This window comes from Myxine glutinosa, chromosome 1 (assembly GCF_964187855.1).
Source record: "Myxine glutinosa chromosome 1, kmMyxGlut1.1, whole genome shotgun sequence".
Classification (NCBI taxonomy): Eukaryota; Metazoa; Chordata; class Myxini; order Myxiniformes; family Myxinidae; genus Myxine; species Myxine glutinosa.
In genome coordinates this window covers 292,729,571-292,750,781 of record NC_136261.1, presented here as the reverse complement: position 1 = coordinate 292,750,781, position 21,211 = coordinate 292,729,571, and the positions used below count along the sequence as shown (strand labels likewise).

Genomic DNA, 21,211 nt, shown 5'->3' with positions numbered 1-21,211 from the left:
ATTTAGGAGGAAGGAACCAGAGTGGGGATTTGGTGTTTTATCCAAATTTTGGCCAACGTACTGTCACTGTGGTCTCTACAGCTGGATGCATCAACAGCACCCGCAACATTTTCGCAGGTTGAAACAGAAGCCAGACCATAAGCTAATTCTTGCATCTTGCAGCAGAGTCCGTCCAGTAAAGGAAGTATTCCACAACAAGATAACAGCGTTTGTAGCACCAAAGGTCTCACCTCAAGAATATCTCCACCGATCTCTACCTCGTTACCTGTTCCTCTCCATTTTATCCTAAAACCGAGCATGGCAGTCCAAGATGGATTGTGTTTGCCCAGGAGCGATTAAGATGCTTTCTGTTGACCTCACTCGAGTCCTTTTACTACTCGTGTGTTATGTCGTGTATGACCTGCATAGTCAGGTGAAGTTAATCAAGTCTCCCTCAAACTTACTTCTCCAACCCCAACAGGTATATGTGACAATCAGCATTCAATAGTATTCATGAAGTAATCATGAAATAATCATGAAGAAACTAAGTAATCAAGTAGATAAAGTTTTCTACTCACACTCTTTTTTTACTTAATATGGAGAAGTATATAAATTATAGTATCAAATAACGTGGAGAAGACAAATATAGACAAAACTTTGAGACAAATAGAAAAATTAAGACAAAATTTAAGACAAGAAAAATTTTCAAAGTGAAAAAAGCCTGAAACAACACAACACAATAACATGGGCCCACTGTTCAATATGTGTTATTTTAAAGGTTCAAGGGTGTGAACTTATAACAATATACGATTGATCATCATGTGATTTTAACTGCATCATCTGGAAACTAGTAAAAAGCTCATCAGATATGACGGATTGGAACAGTTTATTCAACGGTACAACCTCATGAGCGTGCCAAAGTCTGAAGCCTCGGCCTAGTTTCAGGTGTGCTTACATCTTCTTTATTTATTAGACATCTTATGGATGTAAATGAACACTCGTTTTACTCTGCGCACGTTGCACATCACACGTGCAGCGAAATTCACCTCCTGCGCCATATGTATTTGTTATTTTAAAGAAAACATCTGTACACCGCCCTTGAGGCTCGGTTTGCAAGCCACCGTCTACATTTCCAATAGAAGAGACATATTTACTCTTTTATGGAAAATGTTTTTTGTTTGTTTTATCCTCAAAAATCGAATGTAATGAACAAACATTCATGTTAAAAGATTGGCCTTTAAAACCTACCCTCATGAAGGGGGACGGACATCTGTACAGACACACAAACTGACCGTGTTTTATATGGTAGATACTATTTTAAATTTGTCTCAAATCTTTGATCAAATGATGTCCTCGCTACTGTGATAATTTCATTTCACCTCAAAAACGAATATACATTTTTTACTTTGTAGGTATTTTTCTTTCATTCATTTCATTTTATTAAATTAATCCAAGCTGATACATTTTATTAATTTTAATTGTCTATCAATTTTGTACAATTGGAACGTGAGTATGTCCATTAATCACATACTAATGCAATGTGAGTGTGTATATTAATAACGTACTAATGAAATGTGAATATGTTCATCAATTCATACTGTTTGAATGTGAGTTGGACTTCGAGTACGTTTATTAATTAAGTATTATTGCACCATGACAATATCTATTACTTGCATACTATTGGAACTTACCTTTTAGTCCTTTAGATCTTTTAGACCCCTTTATATCCTTCAGACACCTCGGACTTTTTCTTTTCAGACCCTTTAGACACTTTAACCCCCTTTATACCGTTTAGACCTTTACATCCTTTAGACCCTTCAGACACCTTTGACCTTCAGACCATTTTTAGATATTTTAAGACCCTTCAGACCTTTGAAACAATTCTGAATCTTTAGACCTTTTCACCTTTCGACCTTCACCACATTTTCAGAGCTTTGCCCTTTACACCATTTCGACCTTTCATTTGCAATCAATGACCTTTCAATTCGTAAACACTACCATTTATTTGCCACACAAAATGCACCACACAAAGCAACTCCTGGCGATGGTCTGCCATCTCTGATTGCTGTTTCTCATTATTTATTGACTTATAGTACAGCTATGCACATGGTTTTGATTGAAGCCTTTAATTAACCTTCTGTACTTATGGGTTTTTTTTTGGTGCTATTACCTTTTCCACCAGAGGTGGATGGATATTATGTTGTCACCCCTGACTGTCTGTTACTTGGCAATTGTTTTTTTTTTTTGGACAAGTATGTTGATCACTCCGGTTTGTGTGTTGTTGGTTTGTGTGTGTGTTTGTTTGTGAGTGTGTGTGTTTGTCTGCCCTCTCACTTATACTTGCCTACAGGTCACAATTTTAAACCGATCTTCACGAAACTTCACCAAATGGTAGAGTTCGTGGTCCGACAAAATCCTATATATTTTTGAGGTCAAAAGGTCAAAAGGTCAACCACTTTTTTTCCAATTTCTAAAATCCTCAACTTTCATCCGATTGACTTGAACTTTGAATAGGATTTTCATATCAGCTAACTGAATTCAACCACCAACCATTTTTGGAGATCAACATAGGCCAAAAGGTCAACCACTTTATTCAATTTTCTAAAATCTTCAATTTTCATCCGATTGACTTGAAATTTGAATAGGATTTACATATCAGGGAACTAAATTCAACAACGAACTATATTGCAGCTCAACATAGGCCAAAAGGTCAACATAGGCCAAAACATCAACCACTTTTTTCAAATTTGTAAAATCCTCAATTTTCATCCGATTGATTTCAAATTTAAATAGGATTTACATAACAGCTAACTTAATTCAACCACCAACTATTTTGGAGCTCAACATAGGCCAAAAGGTCAACATAGGCCAAAGGTCAACCACTTTTTTCAAATTTCTAAAATCCTCAATTTTCATCCGATTGACTTGAAATCTGAATAGGATTCGCATATCAGCTAAATGAATTCAACCACCAACTATTTTTGAGGTCAACATCGGCCAGATTTCTAAAATTATCAATTTTTATCCGATTGACTTAAAATTTTAAGACGATATGCATATCTGGTCACTGAATTCAATCCTCAACTATTTTTAAGGTCACCGTAGGCCAAAAGGTCAACATAAACCGCATTTCTAAAAATGTCAATTTTCACCCGATTAACTTAAATTTTGAAGACCATATGCATATCTGGTCACTGAATTCAACCCCCAAACTATTTTTGTGGTCAACATAGGCCAAAATGAGTACACAGGCCAGATTTATAAAATCCTCAATTTTCTTCCAATTGACTTTAAATTTGAAGACCACATGTATATCTGCTAACTGCATTCAATCACCAACTATTTTTGAGATCAAAATAGGCCAAAAGGTTAACATAGGCCTAAGGTCAACCACTTTTCCCAAATTTTGAAAATTCTCAATTTTCATCTGATTGACTTGAAATCTGAATAGGATTTGCATATCAGGTCACATTATTCAACCACCAATGTGAAGACAAGGGATGCTCTACCGAGTGCCATTCTACTTTGTTCTCTTTTGCCAAGTGTGGCTCTATGAGTGATTTTTCATTTGCTTGTTTATCTGTCTGTCTGTCTGTGAACAAGATATCTCAAAAAGTTGTGGACGGATTCGGACGAAATTTGGCAGAGAGAACGAAATGTATGTGACACGGACGAAATGATTAGATTTAGCGAAAATCAGGATTCGGATCCAGCTGGTAGAATTTTTTTTGTGTTTCTTCACCATTGGGAGATGGGGCCAAAAACGATATATATCAGGATATCTCAAAAAGTTATGGACGGATTTGGACAAAACCTGGCAGAGAGGTTGTGTGTGTGTGACAAGGACTCATCGATTCAATTTTGGTGAAGATCTGAATGTGGATTCGGATATGAGAATTATTTAATTTATAAGTGATTCTTCACCATTGAGGGATCGGGCGAAAAGCGATATATTACATGATATTTAAAAAAGTTAAGGATGACTTATGACTAAACTAGGTGAATGAGTTGGTTTGGTGACAAGAGCAAGCTGATTAGATTTTGGTTCAGGTCCGAATCCAGATAGGGTGGGATCATTGGGATACAAAACAAACTGTTCAGCCTGGCAGTGGTATGCGCTCTACCGAGTGCCGATCTAGTTCCCCATGCGGAGTTCTTTACAATGAGCCATGGTTTCAATTTTCTCCATGGAGCGGTTTTGGAGATATAGAAGTGTACCGTTTTTCGATTTTTCGAAGATGGCGCCTGTACAACGTGACCTACGATAATAATAATAATAATAATAATAATAATAATACATTTATTTTATATAGCGCTTTTCAAGAAGCCCAAAGGCGCTTTGACAGAGTACAAAAAACAAGTGCAAAAAGACAAAATCAATAGGTAAATAATCAAAGCAAAAGGAAGGAGAAGGAGAAGAGATAGTCAGGGGTTAAATGCTGTGGGTTAAATGTTGAATGCAGTGTTGAACAGGTAGATCTTGAGTGATGTTGTGAATGTGGTGAGTGAGGAGAAGTCTCTGATGGTGTGAGGTCTTGAGTTCCAGAGGGTGGGAGCAGCGATGGAGAAGGCCCTGTCCACCCAGGATCTGAATTTGGTCCAGATGGGGGGGGGGGGGGGGGGAGGTCAGGAGGTTGGTACCAGCAGAGCGGAGGTTGCGGGTGGGAGTGTGTCTGGAGAGGAGGTCAGTCAGGTAGGATGGGGCCAGGTTATGGAGGGCTTTGTAGGTCAAGAGGAGGATTTTGTACTGGATTCTCTGGGGGATGGGGAGCCAGTGAAGCTTATAAAGGTGATGTGGTCACGGGTCCGGGAATGGGTGAGTAGATGGGCAGCGGAGTTCTGAATGTATTGGAGTTTATTGATGATTATTGAGGGTGAACCATAGAGGAGGCTGTTGCAGTAGTCCAGACGGGAGGTGATGAAGGCGTGGATGAGGGTTTCTGCAGCCGTGGAGGAGAGGGATGGATGGAGACGGGCGATGTTTTTCAGGTGAAAGAAGGCTGTCTTTGTGATCTGTTTAGTGTATTTGTCGAAGGAGAGGGTTTGGTCAAAGATGATGCCAAGATTCCGGATGTGAGGGGAGGTGGATACTGGGAAACCGTCGATGTTGAGGGCAAAGTTATGGGTGGATTTGGTGAGCGCTTTTGGGCCAATGATGATTATTTCAGATTTATCATAGTTAAGTTTGAGGAAGTTGATTTGAAGCCAGGATTTTATTTCAGTGATGCAGTTTGTCAGGATAGAGTGGGTGGCGGTGGAGATGGACTTGGTGGAGATGAAAAGCTGGATGTCATCGGCGAAGCAGTGGAATTGGAGACCATGACGGCGGATTAAGTGACCAAGGGGGGACAGGTACAGGATGAAGAGGAGGGGGCCAATAACTGAACCTTGGGGGACACCTTGGGGGAGGGGAGCAGTGGGGGATTTGCAGTTATTGATGGAGATGAACTGGCGTCTGTCAGAGAGGTATGATTTGATCCAAGAGAGGGCAGTGCCGGTAATGTTAAAGGTGGTTTCAAGTCGGGTGAGGAGGATGGTGTGATTGATGGTGTCAAAGGCGGCGCTGAGGTCGAGGAGGACGAGAATGTTGAGGTTGCCGGCGTCAGAGGAGAGGAGAAGGTCATTGGTGATTTTGAGGAGAGCAGTTTCAGTACTGTGGTTGGAGCGGAATCCGGATTGGAATGTTTCATACAGGTTATTGGCAGAGAGGTGATGTTTGAGTTGAGTGGCTACAGCACGTTCCAAAACTTTTGACAGAAAGGGTAGGTTGGAGATGGGTCTGAAGTTGTTTAGGGTGTCAGGGTTTAGTCCAGGTTTTTTTCAGAATGGGGGTAACAGCAGCAATTTTGAGGGATGGTGGGACGATGCCTGTAGACAGGGAGGAGTTTATTGTTGCAGTGATAAGTGGAGAGAGAGCAGGAAGGGAGGCCTTGACAAAGCTGGAGGGGATGGGGTCAAGAGTGCAGGTGGCAGTTTTCATTCCTCTGAGGAGTTCAGAGAGGTCAGTAGGGGAGACTGGGGAGAACTGAGACAGGGGTTGGCAGGATAAGGGGGGGGGGGCAGGTGATTTGAGGGGGAGCGGGTGCAGTGGTGGTCAAGCTGTTGTCGATGTTGTCAATTTTTGCTTTGGAAGAATGAAAGGAAGGAGATGCAGTTTTCTACTGTGAATGACTGGGTGGTGGTGTTCAGGGGGCTGAGGAGTTTGTTTATTGTAGAGAAGAGTGCTTTTGGGTTTCCAGAGCCAGAGTGGATAATTTCAGAGTAGTAGGCGGAGCGGGCGTGGGAGAGGGCATCTTTGTAGTGCTGTCGATGGTCCTTGTAGGCTTGGGAGTGAATTGTGAGACCTGTTTTATTGCGGAGTCTTTCAAGTTGGCAAGCACGAGTTTTCATCAGGCGGAGTTCCGGGGTAAACCAGGGAGCAGAATGGGTGAAAGAAACTGTTTTGGTTTTTATAGGCGCAAGCTGGTCAAGGCAGGAGGAGAGAGTGTGGTTGTAGTAGTCAGTGAGGTCAGAAGGGGTGTGGAGGTCAACGAAGGGAGAAGTGGACATTTTTTCAGAGAGGGTGGATGAGAATGAGGTCGGTGAAAGAGCGTTTAGCTTACGGAAGTTGATAGTGCGATAATGCCTTGGTGCTGGGGTGGGGATGTTGATGGTCATAGTGATGGCTAAGTGGTCAGAGAGGGTGAGGTCGGAGCCAGAGAGATGGTGCAAAATTAATCCAGTCGAGCAGACAAGGTCCAGAATGTGCCCACGGTTATGGGTAGGAAAGTTGACATGTTGAGTGAGGTTAAAGCAGGTGAGTAAATCAGTGAAGTCAGTGGTTATTGTGGAGTCAGTGGAGTCCATGTGGATATTGAAATCACCGAGGAGGAGGATTGAGGGGGAGGGGGAACAGAGCTGGGTCAGAAAGTAGGAGAAGTCAGACAGGAATGATGGGTGTGGTTTGGGAGGGCGGTAGATGACAGCCATGACTGACTGCGTGTGACCAGAGAGTTTAAAAGCCAGCTGAACATCATCAAGTTCAAATGATGGAGCAGATGAGATGGAGATGAGGCTGGTCTTGATGTCCTGTCGGTGTATTACGGCAATTCCACCACCTCGGCCCTCCGAGCCTGGTTTATTGATGTATGAATATCCATTGGGTGTAGTGAGGTTGAGTGAGAAGTAGTCCAGAGGTTGTTGCCAGGTTTCAGTGAGACAGAGAAAGTCCAGTTTATTATCGAGAATGTAGTCGTTCAGGATGAGGCTTTTGTTGTTGAGGGACCGGGTATTGAACAGAGTGAGCTTGATGTTGGTTTGTACGGAGGGGATGAACTCAGGTGATTTAGCCAGGGTTTGCAGACAGGAGGTGCGATCGTGTGCGTTGCTGTGACCAGGTGCGCTGGGACGATGAGTGGGAGTGCGCTGAGCCGACCAGAGTACGGGAATGAAGTGACCTGTTTGTAAGTAAACAAACTTACGACCAGAGCCTCTATGAATATATCTGGGTCGTCGCAGGAGTCCGTGGTATTTGATTGCAGAGATGCATGATGGGGTGGAGTAAGTGTTGAGCAGAAGTAGCCTTGCAGCGGAGTACCTTAGAGCCATGTCAGGCAGGAGCGAAGGGGACGAGGACAAGGCCAAGGTCGAGGAGGACGAGTAGGCCTTGCCAGTGGAAGCGGCTTGCCAGAAGCGGCGAGCAAGACAATAAAGGCCGAAGCGGCAGACGAGGTGCAGGACAGTTCGGGAGCGGGCCTGAGGCAACGGTGGAAGAGCCGGGCAGGCGAAGCCAGGAGCAGAGCCGGGACTGAGCAGAGAGCAGACCAACGGCCAAAAAGCTGCCACGACCACCAGAAAAGCAGACTATGTACAATGACCCAGTCGGAGAAGCGGCGAGCAAGACAGTAAAGGCCAGAGCGGCAGACGAGGCGCAGGACAGTCCGCGAGTGGGCCTGAGGCAACAGTGGAAGAGCCGGGCAGGCGAAGCCAGGAGCAGAGCCGGGACCGAGCAGGGAGCAGACCCAACGGCCAAAAAGCCGCCACGACCACCAGAAAAGCAGACTATGTACAATGACCCAGTCGGAGAAGCGGGGAACAAGTAACGCCAGCATCCTCTCCAGACCGGACCGGAAGTATCCGGATAATTATGACGATGTCATAATTATCATTAAAAAATGATACCAGTAAAATTGACTTGAAATTCAAAAATCAAAATTTCGTGTCCATCAAACTAACAGTTGCGGAGAACATTTATTTTTCATACTGATCAGATCAAGCGCTGTACTTGTCGAAATATGACGTCATAATGAAGGCACCGATGACATCATCATTAACATGTCTTATTCTACATGGGGAATACTTGGCAATGAGCCTTGTTTCAATTTTTTTCCATTGAGTGGTTTCGGAGATATAGAGGTGTAACGTTTTTCCAAGGTGGCGTCTGTACCACGTGACCTATGATGTCATAATTATGAAGACAAAATCTCCAGGTGGAGGCGCTCCTATGGTAAAATTTAGTGTCAATCAGATCAACGGTTGCCAATAAAATGATTTTGAAAAATGCAGAGACGCACACCACACGTACGCAGCTGAATGCCTAACCCTGCATTTCACTTCGTGAGCGCAGGGTAGTAATAATCTTACAATAATTCACCAAATGTCTGTCTGTCTGTTCGAAGGTACCGTAAAAACTGCTGAACCGATCGCAAAGATATTTTGGGTGGATAATCCTGGGATCCCCAGGAGTAAAATAGGCTATTTAGTTTTCCAAATTTCAGCTTTAGTCTCCAGCATTCTCAGGTTTGGACTCCCGCATAACATTCACGTTTGCATGACGTTCATTGTGACGTCTTCTTACATCGAGCAACGGTACCCGCCCTATGGGCGGGGCTTCAATTGGGAGGCCCAAATGAAAAGGCTAAATATCGGAAATTGAAGGCTTTTTTTTCTTTTTTCTTTTTTTTTTCTTTTTTTTTTTGTATACAAGATCGAGGCTCGTTAAAGAGCGAACATTAATCACACAGAAAGACAAACAGACACATAAAACAAATAACATCGGGAGCGGTAGACAAGATGGGGAGAGAGGGGGAAGGACACAAACACAACATTTGAGAGCAGGGACCGAGAGACATGGAGACATCGAGAGATCTGTGGGAGGGAGAGGGCTTTGGGGGGGGAGGCATGTGAAGGGGGGGAGGCATGTGAAGGGGGGGAGGCATGTGAAGGGGGGGGGGGTGGGAGAGGTATAAACATATGGACACTGCCAGGATTTCCAGGAAATAAGTTGGAATTTCAAACAAGGTGGATCTGGGGTGAATTAGTGGGGGTAGAAAAGATCAAGGTTATGGATGGGGGAAGATAAGAGATGGTGGTGAACAGCTGTTTTAAAGACCTGGAGGGAGGAGAGGGATTGAAGGGAGTGTGGGAGTTTGTTCCACAGGCGGGAGAAAAGAGGAATGAAAGAGTGAAGGTGAGCAGAGAGCCGAGATTTCGGCAGTTTAACCATCAGAGGGTTGCTGGCAGATCTTGTGCGACCTGTAGGAATATTTGGGGGACAGAGCACAGAGAGAGCTGGGGGAGCAAGGCCGGAGAGGAGTCGGTAGAAGACAGAAAGACCACCTACCTGCCTGCGGTGAGTGAGTGAAAGGCCCTCAGAGATAGCTTCATCGCGGGAGATTCCAATGATTTTGAAAGCTTTGGATTCAACAGCGTGAAGCCGAGCCAGGTGTGAGGCAGGAGCACCAGCCCATAGGGGAGAACAGTATTCCATTGAGCTGCGGATGAAAGCCTTGTAAGTGGTGAGGAGCTCAGGTGTGCCGAGGAAGGACTTCGCACGACGGAGGATGCCCAGTCGGCGACTGGCTTTGGAGGCCAGCTTGGAAATGTGGTTTTCCCAAGAAAGATCATGGCAGATAGTGAGACCCAAAAGCTTGAGTGACAGAACTTCTTGGAGAGGATTGTTGAGAAAGTAGATGGGAGGGTTGTCCAGTCGATCTTTTCGGAGAGACATAGTAAGAGAGTGAGATTTGGCAGGATTGAAAGACAAGTTCCACTTGTTTGACCAGTCTGTGATTTTGTCCAGGTCTTCAGAGAGTGAGGAGGCTGCAGACTGCCGATCTGAGGGAAGAGGAATGGAGCGGCAGAGAGTGGAGTCATCAGCAAAGAGATAGAGAGGATTTTCCAGAGAGTCAGAGAGATCATTGATAAAGACCAGAAAAAGCACAGGGCCCAGCACACTTCCTTGGGGAACTCCAGCCTGAACAGGAAGGGGAGATGAGAGAAATCCATTCAGGGCCACACGTTGACTACGACCAGAGAGGAAGTCCGCAAGCCATGCATGGAGATTTTCATGGATACCATAGGAGGAGAGTTTGGTGAGCAGAGCTGGGTGCCAGACCGTATCAAAGGCCCTTGATATGTCAAGGGAGACAGCTCTGATTTCCTGTTTGGCATTGAGGACCTCCATCCATTGTTGAGACAGCAGAAGCAGCATGTCCAGAGTAGAGTGACCTGGTCTGAAACCAAATTGATGATCAGAGATCAAGCCATTGGAGAAGAGGAAAGATTTCATATCCGAAGCAATGATGGATTCCATGACTTTGCTGATAATTGGGAGCAGGCTGATTGGTCTGTAGTTGCAAGGATCTGTTTTTGCACCTTTTTTGTGTAAAGCGGTAATGTTAGCTGATTTCCAGGATGCTGGCAGATGACCTTGAGCAAAAGATAGGGTGAAAAGAACAGAGAGAGGGTGAGATAGAGCGGCAGAGCAGGATTTTAAGACCCGTGGGCTGATGCCGTCTGGTCCAGTTGCAGAATCAGAGTCGAGGTTTGACAAAAACTCCTCCACCTTGTCAGGAGAGAAGGACACAGAGTCCAGGAGCAGTTGGGTTCGACTGGGAAAGGTGGGAACAGAGAGAGATGGGTTTGGGACTAAGGATTTCGAGGCGAACACAGAGTTGAGGCATTCGGCTTTGTCACGTGCGATGTCAACTGTGTGGCCATTTGAGGTAAGGGAGGGGATGGAGGGGGAACAAACACCAGAAACGGATTTGACCAGACGCCACCAGGATTTGGAGGAAGGAGACAGGTTTGAGAGTTCATTCTTGAGTGAGGAGAGATAGTGCTTCCTGGCACTCCTGAGGGTAGAACTGGCACTTTTGCCCAGCAGAAAGGACTCGAATAATAGCGTAATAATAGCTCGAATAATAGCGTAAGGACTCGAACTGGCACTTTTCCCCTCCAAATCTCCCCCATATCCCATCCCTTTCAAATCCCTCCCCTTGTCCCTTCCCTCCCAAACTCCCCCCTCACCATTTACCTGGCACTTCCTGGCACTTTTGAACGATTTATATAAACATCCGTTAAATCTCGATCGGTGCAGCCGTTTGTGTGGCACCCGGGAAAATAACGTCATGCGGGAGCAAGTATCAGCAGGATGTGGCAGTGTGGGAGTCCACGTTTGCACCGATCGCTGCACCGTGTGCTGCACAACGACTGCACCGATCGCTGCACAGCTGCATCGATCGGATGTGGCTTGAAGGAGGATCTGCACTTCGGCATGAAGGAGGATCAGATCTAACAGATCGCTGTCTCCATCGATCTTGCCAAGGCCGTAACACCTATCGGCTCAAAATCCTTTTAACTGTTCATTTGGTACAGTTACACATATCGGGAATTTGGTACACATATCGGTAGTACATACGACATAGCGATTGTGAACACGATTATCGATCACGATTCACAATCACGATCATCACGATCATAGTGCATCGATCACGATTTGAAACACGATGGAATAATATTTACCGATATGAACAGTGATGTGGCTTTTATTGAAATTCTAAAGATACTGTTTAGATTTTGATGATTTGCGTGTGATATGATTCAACGGATGTTTATATGAATCGTTTAAAATTAAAAAACCTTCCATTTCTGATATTTTGCCATCGCCATATGCAGATTCGCCACGGACCCACGATCAATGTTTCTATACGTGAACGTACCCGTTTGTTTGCGAACGGGTACGTTTTTCATGGAAGTCCTTCACGAACTTGCTGTCCATGTCTGACGTGCGACTGAAGGTGCTACAGGAATGTGGAATTTATTGGTTTCATGCTTTAGCATTCACCGTATCTGCATAGCCTGTTTGCTTCTGGCCTCCCACCCGTGCGTAGCACGGGTATTTCTCTAGTAATAATAATAATAATAATCTATATAATAATAGCGTAAGGACTCGACTTTGTTATCCCTTTTACGCCGCACCCAGTGACCCGATGCCCACGGCACTAATGGATTTACGATCTACGAACCGCGCTCTTTGTTTATCACGTACAGCCATACTCGAAAAATCTGAATTAGTCGACTTTGGGGCCCAAAAGCATCCGATTAACGGCCGATACGACGCCATCTTTCGACGCCATCATATTGGCGTCTGCTGGGCGAAGGCGATGCGAGCCGTCCGCTGATTGGACAGTCGAGTGGTGTCATTAAATAATGGGCCGTGCTTACTGCTTACTGATATTGATCTGAAACTTGCAAATGGGCATGTATTGCAAAGCAATTTTCCTTCTTATATTGTCCAAGTCTAAAATACACACCCACACACACACATAAATCAGCTGATCGTCAAATCTGCATTCCCTACAACCAGTGATTACAGGTTTAAAAAATGATTTTTTGATGTATTGACTCAACGATGTAAATAGGAAAGCATTAATTTAATTATTTACTTCTTATTCTGTAAAAGCGGCCTCGACGGTATAGTGTGCGATTGCCCAAAGCAGGTTCTTATTTTGACAATCGTTAGTCGTACAATAAATACTTACGGAATATTAAATGAAAAAAAATGTTTCTTTCTTGAATGTTTTAAAGCATTTTGTTTTTCATTCCACATGGTGTGTTTCTTCCCTCCCTCTGTGGACAACCAATTGCCGGCTTCCGGTGGTAGTATAATCCTCTGTAGCAGTGCAGGGTTTTATGAGCCAATGATTATGGTGCGGCGCATGTCGAGTCACAGCAGGATTTTATGAAACGCCATTTGAAGTTGTGAAAAAGGTCAGAGTACCTGCTAACATGTCAAGCTACAGCAGGGCGGCGCAGGTCAGTTATAGTTAATCAACGGATCAATGAGAATGTCCTTTACTATACGTACTGTACTTTACCACATCGGTTAGAAACGCTGCTGCAGGAGATCTCCGATGGTCTTTACTTTAGCTTCTGTTTTGGATTCGGTTCCCGCCTCCTGATACCTCGCAGGTGTGACGTCGCATCAGAGGACGTTAAGCCAGCTGTCTCATCTGATTGGACAGTCGAAGGCGAAAGCAAGCCGTCCACTGAGTGGACAATCCAGAGCATGCATTTGTGCCGGTGTCGGCGATCGTTGTTCATATACGCACTCTTCATTCTCATCTTTCTTCCTAACTCTTACTCGGACAAGCAAATCCCCTATGCCATCCATAATGGTACACTCTATCCATACACCACATCCTCCCTTCCGTGGATGTTCCATGGGTTTTGGCTAGTAATAATAATAATAACTAGCCGAAACCCGTGGAACATCCACGGAAGGGAGGATGTGGTGTATGGATAGAGTGTACCATTATGGATGGCATAGGGGATTTGCTTGTCCGAGTAAGAGTTAGGAAGAAAGATGAGAATGAAGAGTGCGTATATGAACAACGATCACCGATACCGGCACAAATGCATGCTCTGGATTGTCCACTCAGTGGACGGCTTGCTTTCGCCTTCGCCTGTCCAATCAGCGGACGGCTTGCTTCGCCTTCGCCCAGCAGACGCCAGTACGATGGCGTCGTAAGATGGCGTCGTATCGGCAGTTAATCGGATGCTTTTGTGCCCCAACGTCGGCTAATTCAGATTTTTCGAGTATGGCTGTACGTGATAAACAAAGAGTGCGGTTCGTAGATCGTAAATCCATTAGTGCCGTGGGCATCGGGTCACTGGGTGCAGTGTAAAAGGGATAACAAAGTCGAGTCCTTACGCTATTATTATATAGATAATAATAATAATAACAATAATAATAATAATAATAATAATAATAAATGAATCGATGAATCAATGAATCAACAAATCAATAAATCAATAAAAAATTTAAAATAGTCAAAACACTGGATTTTCTTTTCTATAGCAATATTGCATCGAGAGTAAGAACATTAGGAAAAGTCAATGTATTTTGTATACCTAACAAGGCCATTAGTAAATAATGGTAAATAAATTAGTAAATAACGAACTGATCATCACATTAATTGTGGTTTGAGTGTGGCATCGCTGTGCGTTCTCAATCGATTAGAGCACATCAGTTCCGCACTGATCAATCTTAAAATACTGACCAGGCACACATCTCTTGTGGGAGATCACTCCAGTCAAAATTGTAGGAGTATATATCCAATTTTTAAAAAATATCTTAGCAACAATAAAGCAGGAACTGAGTATTTTAACCATTTCATACAAATCAGCAATTCATGCACCGAGTGGAACAGACACACAGAACTTGATGATGGTGTTTGTAATGACGCTGAAGGATCACGTGATTTAGCCAATATACGATGTCAACATCATGAGACATCAGTAAGGCATCTAGACCATCGTCTACGATGGTAAAGATATGGAAACAAAATTATTCCAGCTAATGTCAAGTGGAATGTTTTGGAAAATGCTCCATCACAGCAAGAGTTGGCTTTGCAACAAAAGCTTCAAATTACAATCTGGAGCAAAACGAATGGAGTTTCTCTCACAATACGCCAATTGAACATGTTGCCTTTTCATTACATAGTTGAATGCAGGTTATATTTATTTACTTATTTATTTATTGCCTTTATTGAGGATATTCAAAAAATGGAAGAGCTCAAAGGGAAGCACTCTTTTCAACTGAGCTTTGAAATGCAGGCTCAAATCTAGAAGTGGAGAGGGGATGGGGAATTGGGGGGGGGGGGAGGGAGGGAGAGGTTAGAGGGATGGGAGGGTGGGGGTGGGGGGTAGGAGAGTTGGAGAGATCTAAACATTTTGTTACTTACTGGTTTTGCACTGATTATGATTTGATTTGTTGTGTTTTCCCTCTTCCCACCAAACCTTTGTCTTTATTGGTATCTCTACAGAATATAACTCATGGGGGATGCTACAACACAAACCAAACACACACACACACACACACACACACACACACACACACACACACACCGGACAAATACACGAGACAACACCGGACTTGACTTCAGACAAAGAGCTGCTGAGCTTGGAGGAAGTAATGTAACCTCCCGGGGAACTTTGACGACTACATATTGTAGCATCGCTTTTCTCGCCATATTTACACCACACTTCTCACCCTGCATATTATTTTTCCAACTGAAAACGTTTCCGTATCTTTTATGACTTTGATATGGATCACACCCTCAATGTTTTTTGGGGAATTCCATGAAGCTCATTAAAAATTATCACATAAACTGATACCTATAAGGTATCATTATCACATAAATTTATCACATAAACATAAAATTTATTGTCACATAAAAATTATCACATAAACTGATAAATTTTCACTTTGCAGTTATAACTTCACATCCTTATTTGAAAATATATACTAATAAGTAGTATATCATGCAAATACAAGTGAATATTCCAGTTATTAACGAGGAGGCAGAGGTTCTTGCCTTTGGGGGTTAATGATTGGCTGTGAAATACACATCGTGTAAACGGGGCCTCTTACATATAAATATCGTTATTATCTCAACTGCATATTTCTCTTGGTGATAATTTGGGAAATTTCAGGAGGGGCCAATTTCCCTCCAATGTCAAGATCTCAATGCAGATCATTTACAAACTACAGCTTCCATATCTATTTAACCAAAATGGAGTTGAAGATCGATGCATAACATTTTGTTTTTATGATGCAATACGTTAAAAATTGAGTGTGCGACCACTTTTGTAGGATTACACAAGTTTTGTACGATTTTGGATGCAATTTGTATTTTGTCAAAATAACATACTTACACAATGATTTAACTTGAATGGTATAAAGTGTAATTTAATGCACTCTCATGCAAATGAAAAAGGTGTAAAGTAATGAACTCATTATAATTTATCAGGTACTTCAGGAAAAAGATAACATACCGAATAGCTAGAACGGCATTCCGTAGAGCGCACACCTCCGCCAGGCTGAACAGTTTACATTATGTGAACAGTTTACAAACTCAAACAAGAAAAAGCAATCAGAGATTGCAGACGCATGTTTTTAGTGCATTTTAAAGGTTTTTGTGTTAAAACAAATATGGCGGTCGAACCACGTGACCAATGACGTCATCTTCTTTTTTTTGCCGCCAATTTATCCCTAGAATATGCTCAAGAAATTTGATCTTGATTGGATGAAGGTTTGTACTTGTTGAATTATGACGTCATCATTAACATATGTTATTTCCCATGGAGAGTTCTTTACAATGAGCCATGTCTCAATTTTATTTCTATGCAGCATTTCCGGAGATATAGAGGTGCAAAGTTTTTCGGTTTTGCCAAGATGGCGCCCATACCACGTGACCTACGACGTCATAATTATCAACAAAAAATTACACAGGTGGAGTTGCTATGGTAAAACTATGGTAAAAAAAAATTCCTGTCAATGGGACCAACGGTTGCAGAGAACATCATATTTATTCTGTGCGGACAAACAGAGAGACAAACAGACAGATGAAAAATCCCTCATAGAGTGACAAATGGCAAAACAGAAGAAAGTAGAATGGCACTCAGTAGAGCATCCTTTGGACCTCAAAAATAATTAGTGGTTGAATTCAGTGACCTGATATGCAAATCGTCTTCAAATTTTAAGTTAATCAGATGAAAATTGACAATTTTAGAAATTTGGCCTTTGTTAACCTTTTGGCCTATGTTGACCTCAAAAATAGTTGGTGGTTGGTTTCAGTAAGCCGATATGCAAATCCGATTCAGATATCAAGTCAATCGGATGAAAATTGACAATTTTAGAGATTTGAAAGAGGTGGTTGACCTTTGGCCTATGTTGACCTTTTGACCTATGCTGATCTCAAAAATATATGGTGGTTGAATTCAGTTAGCTGACGCAAAATTCCTATTCAAATTTCAAGTTAATCGGATGAAAATTGAGGATTTTAGAATTTTGAAGAAAAGTGGTTGACCTTTGGCCTATGTTGACTTTGTGACCTAAGTTGACCTCAAAAATAGCTGTTGGTTGAATTCAGTTAAATGATATGAAAATCCTATTCAAATTTCAAGTCAATCATATGAAAATTGAGGACTTTAGAAATTTGAAAAAAGTGGTTGACCTGTTCAGGTCCTACCGCTCAGGAAATGTTGACCTTTTGACCTCAAAAATATATAGGATTTTGTCGGACCACAAACTCTACCATTTGGTGGTTTCGTGAAGATCGGTTTAAAATTGTGACCTGTTGGCAAGTAAAAGTGAGCGGACAAATACACAAACACACACAAACCGGAGTGATCAACATATTTGTCCAAAATTTTTTTTTGGTCAAGTAACAAATGCAATACCTTCTCCTCTGGTGAGGGCAAGAAACAAACAGACAAACGGATCCAATTTGCAAAGCGTCTACTCTGGTGAGGGTAAAAATTCCAGTGTCTGGATCCAATCCGGATGCTTACCAAAAAAATCGAATCGATCCATCCTCGTCACACACCCAACCTGCCTTCCAAGTTGCGGCTGAATCCGTCCACAACCTTTTGAGATGTCTTGCTCACAGACAGACAAACAGACAGACAGACAAACAGGCGTGAAAACATAACCTCCATCGACCTTCAGTGGCAGAGGTTATAAAGATCTTGGTAGAAAATGTATCTTTGGTGGCCGCCCGTGTGAAGATTATTTTTCCGCATTCTCATGGCATACGGATAAGTTACTCAATTCAGTGCAGATGGAAATTGAACTCGCTTCGGGCAAATATCTGGAATTGCGCTGAGCGGTAGGACACTGCACTGTGAGCTGTCGAGTTGAATCGATTCACTGAATGGTGATGTTTGTTTCCCGACCTGAGTATAAACTGTCATGGCGATGTTTCACAGGCAAGGCATTGTTACCCTGCGCTCGCGAAGCGAAAGGCAGGGTTAAGCATTCGGGTCTGTCCGTACGTCGTACGTACGTACGTGTCTGTATTTAAAAAAAAATCATTTTCTCGGCAACCGTTGGTCCGATTGACATGAAATTTATTATTTCATTTATCATTGTGACCGGAAAATTTGTTTTTGTCCGGAAAAAGTATCATTTATTTTGCAACACCCCTTAACGATCTCAAAATTACTAATTCCTACCTGAACCTACAGGGGGAACTGCATCAGCAGCACAGCCACACCACCCAGAAATGAACTAACCTGCAACTAACTGCCAGAGGTGGCACACAGATGAATGAATGAACCACCTTTAGAGGCCATTTTTCCCCACAGAGCAGGGATTGGCCTTTTTCGGGTACCATGGTCCCCTTTTTGAAGCAATGTTTTATGGCCGGATGCCCTTCCTGACGCCAACCCTGTTAGTCACCTTTTGCGACATGCAGGGAATTACCAGTGAGCTGTTACTCAATTTGCTGACCTTGGCAGGATGGCAGGCTGAGTCAACCCCCCTGGTGTTAATTCAGCGATAAGACCGGGATTCGAACCCAGGATCCTAGGATCCCAAGCCGACACCCTAACCGCTAAGCCAACACCAGGCTCGATATAAATTGATGCAGAAATAAAATTATAATGTCGTAGGTCATGTGGTTCGGACGCCATATTGTTTTGAGTGAAAAACCACTAAAATCCAATTTTCACCTAAACGACTGAACAGATCGAAGCCAAAGTTTGCAGTAAGAATCGCATACCCATGACGAACAAAAAAGTCAGCGAGTATGACGTCATGCATCACATGGTTTTGGAGTTATCACGTTTTAAAGCATAAACTTTTAAAACCAAGCTCCTCCCTCATTTGTGATCCTATCGAGGGGAAACTTCACAGATGTGTTCAGCATATCAGTCTACTAAAATTACCTTTTGGAATTTGCGATAGATCACGTGGTTTGGCAGATATAAATAATTAAACGAAAATATTAAAAAATTTAAAACTCTTAACCGCTTCATTGATCGACGTGAAACTTTATATTATAGTGGAGGTAATGAAGTGTAACATGTGTGCAAAATTTCAAGATGATTGGATGTACGGTCTGGAAGCTAGAAGTTGTTATTGCGTGAAGAAGAAGAGTCTCTGGAATAGGCATGGAATCAATTATCACACTGCAAATAACGGGCAGGCAAAGTACGGAGCGACTTCACGGGGTCATTTTGACCTCAAATAAAATTCTGATTTCAGATTTGTCAATCGCTGAGGTATCTTAACACACGACCAAAACAGATTTGGCAAAATTCCGACGATTTTTGACGAAAATATAACATTTGTGTGCATTTCAGTAAAGTAAAGTGTGTGCCATGTCAGCATTTTAAAAATTGAAACGTGGCTCTTTGTAAATAACTCCATATGGGGAATAGGTGTTGTTAACGATGATGTCATTGGTGCCATGATTATGACATCATAATTCGACAGGGACAACTCTTCGTCTGATCAGTTTGAAATTTATTGAGCATGATCTATGCAACAATTATTTAGAGAATATAAATTTATGATGTCCTCACTCACGTGGTCTGGCAGACATATTGGATCAAAAAAAAAAATAAACGTTCAAAAATAGAAGAGTTGCCTCACACCAAGTTGACTGCGCAGGGTAAGTATTCTATGAATACCATCTAGTTGCATCATGGAGTACACTGCTCTTTGGATGGATTTTACGTTGGGGTCCCAACTGCCAGCATTTGCTGGTGTATGATATAGGGTGTTGCAAAGTAAATGATACTTTTTCCCCCCAGATTGTATTGACCACATGTTGCAAAATAAATGATACTTTTTCCCCCCAGATTGTATTGACCACATGTTGCAAAATAAATGATACTTTTTCCCCCCCAGATTGTATTGAACACATGTCCGCGATTTTTGAATTCAAATTTCGCGTGCGTCATCATGACGTGTCACGCACGTTGCCTGCGTGTTGTCTCCGTCATATTTGCGACTAATGTTCGTGTCTTTGCTGAAATATTTTAAAAGTCGACTTCAAATGGTTTCTGAAGCTAATGGTGGACATATTGACGCGTATTAAACGTGAGTTTTAAATTTTTGAATGAAATAAAGCCTTTGGTTGGATTTTCATCCGATTGAAACTTCATTTCATCTTTGGGGGAAAAAGTATCATTTATTTTGCAACACCCCTTAACGATCTCAAAATTACTAATTCCTACCTGAACCTACAGGGGGAACTGCATCAGCAGCACAGCCACACCACCCAGAAATGAACTAACCTGCAACTAACTGCCAGAGGTGGCACACAGATGAATGAATGAACCACCTTTAGAGGCCATTTTTCCCCACAGAGCAGGGATTGGCCTTTTTCGGGTACCATGGTCCCCTTTTTGAAGCAATGTTTTATGGCCGGATGCCCTTCCTGCCGCCAACCCTGTTAGTCACCTATTGCGACACACAGGGAATTACCAGTGAACTGGTACTCAATTTGCCGACCTCGGTAGGATGACAGGCTGAGTCAACCCACCTGGTGTTAATTCAATGGTTGACAGATGCTCAAACTCAGGATCCTAGTGATCCCAAGCCGGCACCCTAACCGCTAAGCCAACACCAGGCTCACAAATGAATGAATGACTATCTTTAATAACTCTCATATTTATTATTTACTGACTTAGGGCAAGAATGTTGCCATTTCGAAGATGATGTCAATAAAGTTTCACCTCGAGTTGTTTGAGCACCGGATGTTCCTCAATCCCAGGAAAAAGCACACGTAAAGCATACGTGCGGTAGTCTAGGAATGGGATTCCCGCTCCATCGACATCACTTGTCAGCACTGCGATATCGGTCTGCAACTCTGCGAAGGCTGCGGAGCAGGGGTGAAGGCATCATTGATATCTGAAATATATACCACAATATATTCCCTCATAAAGTGGTTACCGCAGCAAGACGCAGGACAAAATTACTGAACCTTATACCTTCTCAAATATTTAACTCAAATAAATCTCTGTGGAAACTTATGGCTCCCTGTCAAGATTATCGTCAAATTTCATTCAGCACAGATATTTTTCCACCAAAAGTATTTATCCATAGGAAACCTGAGAATATCCGGGAATAAAAAACATAAACTCCAAGCTAGGCCTTATAATCATCTGCTGAGTC

The 21,211-nt window shown here is 42.7% G+C and overlaps 1 protein-coding gene across 3 annotated transcripts in view; it reads right to left on the bottom strand.

Moving 5' to 3' along the window:
• Positions 1 to 21,211, bottom strand: part of LOC137438937 (plexin-A1) — a 583,415-nt gene that overhangs the window by 108,229 nt on the left and 453,975 nt on the right. For all 3 annotated transcript variants that reach the window (XM_068134429.2, XM_068134443.2, XM_068134436.2), the window contains exon 22: positions 20,773 to 20,915. In XM_068134429.2, coding sequence (XP_067990530.2) covers positions 20,773 to 20,915 — 143 coding nt within the window. The remainder of the gene's footprint in view (positions 1 to 20,772; positions 20,916 to 21,211) is intronic.